General features: G+C 39.5%; 1 protein-coding gene across 2 annotated transcripts; it reads right to left on the bottom strand.

Moving 5' to 3' along the window:
* TXNDC9 (thioredoxin domain containing 9) lies at nucleotides 1-9,340 on the bottom strand. 2 transcript variants are annotated; one of them, XM_009323839.1, is made up of 5 exons: nucleotides 9,123-9,340; nucleotides 6,775-6,893; nucleotides 4,568-4,822; nucleotides 2,072-2,203; nucleotides 1-82 (listed from the first exon to the last, which is right to left on the bottom strand). In XM_009323839.1, the coding sequence occupies exons 1-4, from the start codon at nucleotides 9,309-9,311 to the stop codon at nucleotides 2,086-2,088; spliced, it is 681 nt and encodes a 226-aa protein (XP_009322114.1). In that variant the 5' UTR covers nucleotides 9,312-9,340; the 3' UTR covers nucleotides 1-82; nucleotides 2,072-2,085. The 2 variants fall into 2 exon arrangements, with proteins under 2 accessions (XP_009322114.1, XP_009322113.1); XM_009323838.1 differs by lacking the exon at nucleotides 1-82 and having other exon boundaries at nucleotides 661-2,203.
* Nucleotides 9,341-10,657: the final 1,317 nt, after the last annotated feature.

Genomic DNA, 10,657 nt, shown 5'->3' with positions numbered 1-10,657 from the left:
AACTCCTCCTATCAGCACTGGAGTGCGTGTGGCCATATTTATTACAAGCCACATGAAGGAAGACATCCAGCTGAAGATTAACCTAGAAAAAAAGTCAGCAGCTTAGCGTGACATGAAACCACAGGCTCTGACTAGGATTTGCATTGAGTTTGTAATGGGCTATTCACACATGGAACTGAGTAACCTCTAACAACGCACCATGCTGGAATCCTGGCAAGCCCACGTGTGTTTCCACACAGCATGCAACTACTTCAGACATGATTTTATATTTCCACAGCCTATTCAACATAATTAGGTCTCGGCGATGAGTCCTGCTAAGGCACTCTTAAAAACAGTGTTGGAACATTGGTTTCCTAGATTAAATTTCATGCAACTGGATTTAAAAAAAAAAGTGCACTTTCTAGTGCATTTCGAGAGTTTGTGCATTAAAAAGATCAACTCAAAGCAAGTCTACTTTATGCTTCTAGTAGATTAACGGGCAGCTGTGTACGCTTAAGCCGCTTACCTTCTCAAAGTCATGTCAATGTTAGACAGAACTGTATGTAGTTTGTTAGAAACCTAGAAAAAGCACATGCAACTTTCTGATGGACTTTAAAAGAAAAAAAATAACCCACAGCACCTAGACCAGCTTATTTGAAAGGATGCAAAAGTCAACATTAGAATTAAAATAATTTTATTTCAATGTACATGAACAGAAATAAAATATAATTTTTTAAACTTACTTACAGAGATATATTGCTGGGCTGGCCCAATCACAAGTGTTCTCCACTACAAGGCAGCAAGACTGACTAGACCCACTTCACAGCTTTGTGGACCAACTGGATTCAAAGTACCACCTCAAAAGGGTCCCTCAGCACACAGCAAACTACTTTTTTTGAAAACGAAAACTCATCAACTCTTCACCTAGCCAGAAATCTTATATTGTGTTCCAAGGAAGATCTCCCTTGAAAGTTCTGTCCATTACTGAAGAACAGGACACAGTATGCGGCGCTATATCTAAACTTAACGGATCAAGGTTTCTCCCAAATACTTTTCTCTATTCTACTCTCTTGTACAAAGCATCTGCTATAAAATCCACACATTCAAAACCACAGAATTATACAAACCTGTGAACAAGGCTGTTTTCAATATGCTTGTTGCTATGTGCTATTACCTGCTGTATCAGCTTTAACATGCAGCGTACATAGATGGCAAAAGGCATTTCTCTTGACCATCCATTTCAGAATTCACAGAAGTTACGACTGTTTTTACAACTTATAGTGCAATGTAGTTAAGTTATTCAGTGTCATGATATGGCACCATAAGATAAGCAATCATTTGTTAAAACGCACAATTCTTTTACTAATAATTTGGTGGTGCTTTACTGATAATGCAAGTCGTAATAAATTTAGAAAGACAACTGGAAGAGGAACTGATGATAGGGAAAAATCTTTTTAAAAAGTGTCTATCATCTCCTTTAATAAAGAAAATTAGAAAAAAAACCCTGGAATTGTCAGGTTCAAGGAAAACAATAGGAAGTAGTTCTTCACACAACACAGTTAAACTGTGGACTTCTTGCCATATGATGTGGATACCATGATACTATGATGATTTAAAGAGATTTTTCTTCCCATGATTTTAACCAGCAAATGCTCTCAGATACAGAGTTCCGCAAACCACAGGTTGCTTAAAGCATATCCTGGGGAAGCATTGCTACCTGCTCACCCTGTTTTTACTCTTCCTTGTGCATCTGCTTTTGGCCACTGAGACTGGATGCTGGACCAGAGGGACCTTCGGTCTGACTTGGTACAGTTGTTTCTAACAGTTACCTCAAAACACTTGATAAACTCATACTTAAGACAAAGTTCATAATTTGTCACGTTATTTAGCTGGAAGGACTCAGATTTTTGAATTACAAATGACTTCCAACAGAGGGAAAAAAAATATTTAAGATTTTTTCTGCTATGACTCAGTTGTATAAAACTGTATAGAAAAATGAGCATTATGTGCAGATGTAATGAAAAGCAGTAAGCTTTATAAAAAACATCCTTAGAAATGTACCAAGCATAAACAAAAGATGATTTACAAATACATTTAGCTGTTGTTCTAGTCATCATCAGAATCTGAATCATATTTCTTTCCTCTGATGGTCTTCTTATCCAACTTCGTAAAGCTTGTTCCAAATTTCTTTTGACTTTGAAAAGGTGGGTCCATCAAGTTTCCACTAGAGGAAAAGAGTAAGACATGCTGATTAAAGCCGTATTCATGCAGACAGTAAGTAGCATCTCTAATTACCTGCTTCTCCAGGAAAACATTTTAAGAGAACAAAACTCCTACTCCCTAAAGCCACCCTAAGTAGCATTGCGGCGTTGCTGGCATAGCACATCCCGGACAAAATGGCCTGGGTAACTGCAGTTAAGACAGAAGTGTCAGTGTAAACAGCACCTGCGAGTGGAGCTCTAGAGAAAAACTGCCTGAAAGGGCTTTTGCTGCGAACTGATCATGCTAAAGACAATGATCTGTCAGATTAAACAGTAACCAGGGAACTATAGAGAGACTTTTCAAAACAAATGAGGAGCCAGAAGCACAAAAGCAGCTAAAATTTTGTAACAGGGGCTTTGGAGTAGAAACAGACTAGTCGAAACTGGGTTTTGTACTGCCAGAAGTCACCTTGTACTATCTCTGCCTAGGCCAGACAGAGCAGCTTCCCCATCGGACACTGTGCTCTAGTTAGGGGAGTATGGAGGGACTCACGCCTCAGTGTGCATGTATGACCCTGCGGGGGCCTTCTCACCAGCGTGTGGGTCCATGGGTTGTTGGGAACAGCAGGTGCTCGCGTAAAGCTGGAGCATCCGCATCTCCTACAGCAAGGAGGGAAATCCCCTCCCCTTGCTCAGAAAATGGTGTGCGTGCTTTCACTCACATGATCTGTGAGGGGTTTGCACCTAAATGTCAGTGAGTGAGCGAGCAATTAGAACCTTCTGCAATTAGCTATAGAACGGTGTTTAGAAATTTGTAGGTATTAACATTTTGTAAATAACATTTTGCTGATATTGATCCTAAATGTACAGTTCATTGATTGCTAGTTAATTACATGTCAATAGTAAGTCAATACACCACCTGAATCCTGATTTTAGTCAAACAATGTGACCTGAACAGTTTTTCCCCCTAAATACAGTATATCCTTTCACCGTCTGCTATCCCACAGGTTGAAGAAGAAGAACTGTTTCTAGGCTCTGAGGAGGACTATCTCCTTTTCGGGAACTCCAGAGAGCGGGACATTACATACAGAGCAGTGTGCAAATGCAACACTTGCACATAAATGGATGTCTCCTGGAACGGATATCCTGGGCCGTGCAGATATTGCGGCTCACTTTGCAAAGCCAGGGTACCAAACTCAGGATCTGGCAAAACGAACAAAGAACGAAACAACTCCCCCACTCCACAAGGAGCTACGAGCAGTATACACAGTACTAGTAGAGTCAAGTGGGAAGTAAAATTATGCCGTAAGCCAATGTACTAACATTTAGCAAATTCAACGCAGCTTGGTACAACTCCACTGAAAGATTTCTCCCATAAAAGGCTGTTGCTGCCTAGAATATATATCCAAGCTGTCTTTGACTCCTCTGCATATTTGCTTGTTACTGAACTGGGTTGTGACTGAACTGGGAAGTGGGTATTACCACTTGTTCTGAATTATACATTTTCATTTCAGTCATTTCATCTGCAGTTCAACAGCTACTAAGGTAAATTGAACAGCGGTTTCATTGCATTTAAGATACAACAACACTTCTTGCCAAAATTTCGAAATCAGACGTTGAAATAAATGCAGATAATGAAATTTAAAATAAAAAAGCCAAAGACATTCAAAACAAAAGAGCAAAATTAACCTAAAAAGATAAAGATGACGTTTTAGCCACACTGGAAAGCAAAGCAGAAAGTTCTGGTAAATTATTCTCCTGTAAAGTTAGGCTATTGTGGTGACAGTTATCTTCTACTGCCTTCCATCCTGTAGTCTTAAATGTGGGATTTATGATGATTATATTGTAGTGCTACACAAATAATTTATTTGCATTTCTGCAACTTATTTTCGCTTTCTGTACCGTTCATTGGAAAAAAAAAAAACATATTCATGTAGGTAATATGGACTAAGATGCAGTTTAAGGATGACTTGTGAGTTTTCTCTGAAGTTGATTAGAAATGCTTGAACTTTACTGCATTACAACTGCGACATCTGAGCATCTACAGCTGATTTTGAAAGGATTAAATTAGATGCATGACTCTGAGAGGCCATATCAAGGCAGTGTAGCTACCCTATACACCTCACGGCAAGAACTCTGTTTATTTTTATTACTGTACAAAAAGGACAACGTAACCCTCATTATAATGTCTCAATACTTCGACAAAGAGTTACTCTCTTCTTTCCCTTGCCAAAATACACAGATTAAATAACTGGATTAAACTCTCGTGTGTCTTAAGCATACAACATATCAGTCAAAGTTACAAACTTCTACAGATTCTCCTGTCTGCAAGCATGTTCTCCTTGCGCTGTATCTGAAAATAGAACAATCACAAAACAATTATTTACCTGTAATTAATTACGTCTGCACAGCCTAATCTCCATTCTAAGGTCTCTGTAGTGAAGTCATCAGTGTTACCGAGATCAGTAAAGCCCACAATGTAGTCTTGTGTTTTTCCATCTTTTACTAGTGCTAGAGTGGGAATTACTTTGATGCGCAGTCTCTCGCACAAGAAAGGAGATTTTTCAGCATTCAATTTCAAGAATTTTGTCTCAATGTGCTTTTTTGCCAATACAGTCAAATGTTTGTCCATTATTTGGCACCTGTGAAAAAAAAAACCCAAATATATAAAGTGTTAGAATCAATAAGCTGAAGAATATGTATTTTAGAGAAAGTTTAAAAGGAACAGTAACGAGTTAGTTCTATCACGTTGCTTCCTCAGGTAAGACCTTCATAATTAAGAATTTAGTTTCAAGAGAAACTATGTTTCAAAGGTAGCTGGATTTAATGACTAATAGACTAACAGCCTGGAGCACCTTTATTGCACAATTACAGGATCCATTTCTCTAATTTCTTCCTAATTTCTCCCACATACACCTGAAAGCCTCTCTCATTTCTTGAGGCCTGCATTTATTGATGAAATTTCCCTCTGACTTCTATTCTTCCCGCTCTAGCTTCACTGCCTGTCAGCTGGAAAAAATCCTCTATAATGAACTTCACATCTTCAGAAAAGTACTCTCAACACGTTACAGCATTTTGGTTTTTTTCAGTCACTGCCTCCACAACTGAGACGCAGTAACACACTGTACAGGGGAAAAAAAGACAAAAAAAAAAAAAGGGGGGGATTTGCACAGACTGCTTCAGTAGTGCTATAGGCAAAAGTATTTCACTTTTCTGTTGCAATGGAATAGGAGTGAGCATACAATTATTGTTTCTCAGCTAAGGGACAGTAACATGAACTGCTCAAAATACTTGTCGGCAGAGATTTGTGGACTTGTCACCTGCACTCTCAACTTTCTGGACTGTCTTCTTTAAGTGGTTTGGCTTAGCTGCATGAGCTCTGTGATCTGACTGTCCTTTAACTCAAGAGAAGAGCCGAGCAGATCAAAAAGCTGGAGTGGGCAAGGATGAAAGCAACTTGATATTGTGGTTGGTAAACCTGACACACTAGTTTCAAGCTAGTTGTCAGCATGACACATTTAACAAAGAACTTTCTCTAAAGTTCTTTCTCATGTCTGAGTCTACAGACTTTGTTGGTTCAAGAAACGAGAATCAAACAACCCAAACCTGTTCTAAGCTACTTTATTTGCAGAGACAGTCTTTCAACTTCTTTGACCAAAAGCTAGTCAAATACAACCGCTTCCAATATTTCTGAAACTTAAACATTTAACTTAAGAAAATGTAGGATGCAGATACCTCACTGCATAATCCAGCTTTGACCTCTTTCATTTTCTCACACTGAGGCCGTTTCAGATTATATTCTATAAGCTAGAGAGAACATAACACCTTGGGGGGAGACAGCAACCAACCAACAACAGGACAACCGGCTCCTCCTTCAACAAACTACTCTACTCTGCAACTGCATTTTAACAGAAGACATCGAGACAGACCCACTGAGGAACAGCCTACAACCCAGAACTTCCGAAATTCTTCCAAGGAAGCGGGAGATCTTATTTTAGGTTCCTATTTTGAGTCAGGACATAATCTCAGATCTAGGCCTCTCACACCCTAAAAAAGTGACATAATCACAAAGGCACGAGCACAAAGGGAAAGCAGCTGCAATTGGTATCCACAGATCCTTTCAAAGTAAAAGGTTAAATTCTGAAGATGCCTAGGCAAGTTTTTGTTTGTATTTTTATTTTCATTTGCCAGAACTGTCCAGAATATCTCTGCCTGGAATAACCAAAGCGATCTTTTTGAAATGCTGCTCCTGTATGGTCACTACATTTACAGACCTGGCTCCCTCAAATTAAATCAATAATGAAACACAGTACTCTCTCAAATATTGTCAAAGAAGTTATACATTTATGTTCTAATCAACTATGTAACAGAGTATTAATTGTTGTCAAATCATGTTCAGATTAACTGGAATGGAAATAAAAATATTAAAAACCCCAAACGTCTTGAGAAGGGAGCAGGATTTGGAAAATGAAGGAATTTGAATACTTCTAAAAATGCCTATTTATTTCTGGGATTTGGAAGAACAGAAGAACATGTCTGTTTTTGTAGACATCTATAAACAAAAGGTTTCTTGAGCATAGCTTATTTACTATACCTGAACGTTGTATCTCTATAGAAATGGCAAACCACATTTTTACTTTCTTTGACTTCTTGGAAAAAGTCCCTCTCACTTGGGATTTCTCTGTATTCTCCATGTCCTTTTGAAAGCCACTCCTTTTGGAAAACATAAAAGGAAATAATTAGTATGTAGTTTGTTAGTCCTGCACCTGCCATGCAAGCTCAACAGCTTCTAAGAAAAATAAAAGAGGGGCCCCGCACTGGAAACCCATTTCATACAGTAACAGAAGGAGAAACAAATTACTTCCCCCCTTTAGTTCTGTTTTGAAAATACGCAAATGCCACTAGGCTAGACAATACTTTTGGGCTGCCTCATTCTCAACAACAGATAGGTGGTCAAGCAGTAAGGCCACCTTACTTACTTGGAAATAGAAATCTTGTATAGAGCTGCATAAATTTCTGCAGTGCAGCTTCTCAGTAAGACTAGACTAGTTCAAAGAGAACACCAATGTCAGAAAATTCTTGGTATTTGAAAATTGCTAATTGACAGCTTGGGCTACTCTCTCCAAAATGTTTCTGTACACTCAAAGAAGTCTTGTCTAAAATTGATCCAAGTCATTACAGGTACTAAAATAGATTTCTTCTAATTTTTCCCTTTATGAAAAAATCAGGGAGAAAAAGCCTACTAACTCACCTGCAACAGATAATGTTTATCTATCAAATATACACTGAAGGTATCTTAATATGAGCCAGGCTTCCAGAAAACCATTCAGAAAACACATGCATACCATTAGTCATAAAATGTATGGAGAAATAGAATTTCACAAGCTAAAATTTACAGGCAACTTCAAAAACTGCCTGATTAAGTGTGCAAATACGGTTTAGAAAAAGCTAATCTTCTAGATTTTCAACAAACGCACTTAAGAAAAAACCCAGCTTCTACAATACTGAAAGTTAATTGTAGTGTATTAAAACAAGTACGGACCTAAGCTAAACGATTAGAAGTAGTGCAGTAGGACAGAACTTGACAAAAAACTTTAGTTTCCAGTGGGGGGGAAGATTTAGATAAATCACTGTTCTTGATCTCGCAGTTTTGTCTAAGTGCGGGGGGGTGAGGGGGAAGGTTTCCAAGCAAACCAAAAATATCCTGTAAGCTAAATTAGGATAGAACAAAGAATTTCCTGAACATTGTGCACATTAAAAATGCACAGAAGTATGAGCACATGAAGAAGTCATAATGATGCATATCAAGAACTGACTTATCCCTCAACAGTGGGTATGCATTAATTCCCCCCTGCACAATCCTATTCCAGAATAGTGTGGCAGCATACTCCTTTTACTGAGTAGTATCCTACTTCAAATTTGCATTTGAAAATGCGCGAGAATAGTGACTTAAGATCAACTGACATGAGCCAAGTTCTCGCGTGAGAACTACCACATGTTCACATCCAAGTGTTATGACTTCTGAAAAAGGAATACACTAGAATCAAATATAAACTGAACTTCTGAAGACAAGCAAACAGTGTGCCACTTTCTCCACTTCCGTTTAGAGAATCAAAGCCGCTAACACTGCCTGTCCTCCAGCATCCCAACCATGCCACGACATTTTACTGCGTTCCCGTTTCAAAGCACGACACTAGCATTTATGGGTTCCACCACAGCCAGGGCATCTCCTTTCAACCCAGTCATCTCCCCCCACAGCCCAGTCTATTTCTTCGTTTAGGTTTGCTTAGACGGAGTAAGCTAAGAAACCTATAGCTTCCCTACTTACAATTCAGGTCTCACACCGTATGTTACCAAAACTTTGGTAAGAACTATGTTCAAAGAGACTTTCTGGGGAGCATAAAGACCACAATTTAGCATGAGGTATCAGGGACCAAAGCAGAATTTCTTTCCTGCAAGAAGAAACGAGCAGACAAACGATTCCACCCTAGGAACAAGGAAAGACCCTGTATCATTCTTCTACAAAATACCTTAAGAGAAGAGCATGCATCACTTACATGCCGTAAGTAACAATCTCCAGAATTCAGAACCTTAAGGAGCCTAAAGGCTTATAATTAGGTTGCCTACAGGGCTTATGGTTCCAGATAGCAATGTTCAGTGAATACAGACATGCTCAAATCTTTGTACGAGACTCTTTATCCTGTCCTTATTGTAAACAATCACAGAGGTTCTTCTCTCCTCCTGTTAAAAAACACAAAGCATGCACACATGGACAGACACTTGCTTTCCTCGATAATGTAAAATTAATAAGTACAGAAAGGTGAGGGAGAAGAAAAAACAACCAACCCCAAACCACTTAGTTCACATATACAATTTCCCTAGGATTTCCAAAAAGTCTGTTACACTGTACACATCAAGAGCATATATAACTACAGGAATTACTTGTTTCTGCTGCTGGGCCTTTTTTAGTGCCTCAAGCCTCCTTTGTTTAAGGCATTCCAATTCATCTTCATCCATTTGGTCCAGCTTCTGTATTTCAGCATCCAGATGTTCTTCCACAACCTTGGTAGTTTGAAGAATTTCATTCTCCAGGACTTTTTGAAGTATTTCAACAGAGGTATCAGCAGCCATCTTTAACTAGAAAGCGATCTCTTCAGAGCTGTGGAAATAGTGATACATGGAATTAACATTTATACAAACAATTAAAAGCCTGATGTCTCTTACTTGCACTCTGCAGAGAAACAAAATGCTATGCTATTTGAAGATAACAGTAGATAGTTCTTTCCTACATTGCAACCCACTTTGGAAAATACTTTCACAATGAACACAGATGGCAACAAAGATACCAGTCAAGTCCTATTCTCTCAATCCCAAAGGCAGCTGTTGAAAGTGCACAGGAACCTGAAACTACTTGTCAATATGAAGAAGTAAAATTCACCAGTTCCAAAGGAACACTTATCCTGAGCCAGATCCATGTATCTTTAATAAATACTCTGAAACTAGAAGATGCAATCAGAAAGCTCCAAGCTGCTGGGAGGAGGTGTAAGATGTCTCAGAATAAGTCTAAGCAATGCTAAGTATATGCTTCTGCCAGTAGTTTAAATGCAATTACTTTAAGTACCTGATGCATATTAACATATTTAAACCTGAATTAACACTCCTCTCCTCAGCTAAAAGAAAGACAAGGCACTCAACAGCAAATGCTTTAGGCCAATACACTGCTTCAATTAGTACAAGAAAACTGCTATTGCAAACACCATCCTATGGCAGCCAGTGAAAGGATTTAAAAAACCCCAACAACCACTACCTAATTGCTGTGTGAAGAAACACAGCTAAAATCATTTTCTGTAAAGGTCTCCCTGCCCAAACACTACAAAATACTAAGACTGGGGTGCATGAAGAGCTGGGGCAATGTAAGCGATTGTTCACCCCAATAAACTTACGCTACAAAAAGCTATCGCTGTAACAAGTGACAGTTTTGAAACAGGGTCCGTGCACAGTCACCCTAATCAGCTTCTCAACCTGCGGGCCACGGATCCCATGTGCTGAATTTGGGTTCCAGAGTACTCTTGGCTGTTATTTCAAAGTAGCCAAACTACCAGTGCCATTGACTTTGCAAACACCTCGCATACGGAGGCAAGAAAGCCTTCTAAGCAGCAATGGGCGAAGTACCAACATCACGGCAGCACCCCAAGTGTAATGCAACATCAGCGATGCTAAGCCTGCTGCCACGCTCCACGCGTGTCACAGCCACGCTTGCCCTGACCTGCAGCACCTTGCCGTGAGTCCCTCTCCCCGAAGCCGCTAACTACAAAGTCTCTCCGTTAGCGTTTCCCATCCCCCTTTCCTTGTATTTCCGGAGAAAACAAGAACCCTGCCAGCGCACATCAGGGGCCACTAGGTCTTCAGGAGAGGGAGGGAACCCCGCTCAGCTGGGGCAAAGGGAGGCTTGTCCTCCAAGCAAACGGGAAGGAAAA

This window comes from Pygoscelis adeliae, unplaced genomic scaffold, assembly GCF_000699105.1.
Source record: "Pygoscelis adeliae isolate BGI_AS28 unplaced genomic scaffold, ASM69910v1 Scaffold425, whole genome shotgun sequence".
In the NCBI taxonomy this organism is placed as follows: Eukaryota; Metazoa; Chordata; class Aves; order Sphenisciformes; family Spheniscidae; genus Pygoscelis; species Pygoscelis adeliae.
Note: the sequence above shows the minus strand (reverse complement) of the source record. Positions and strands in the feature narration are given on the sequence as shown.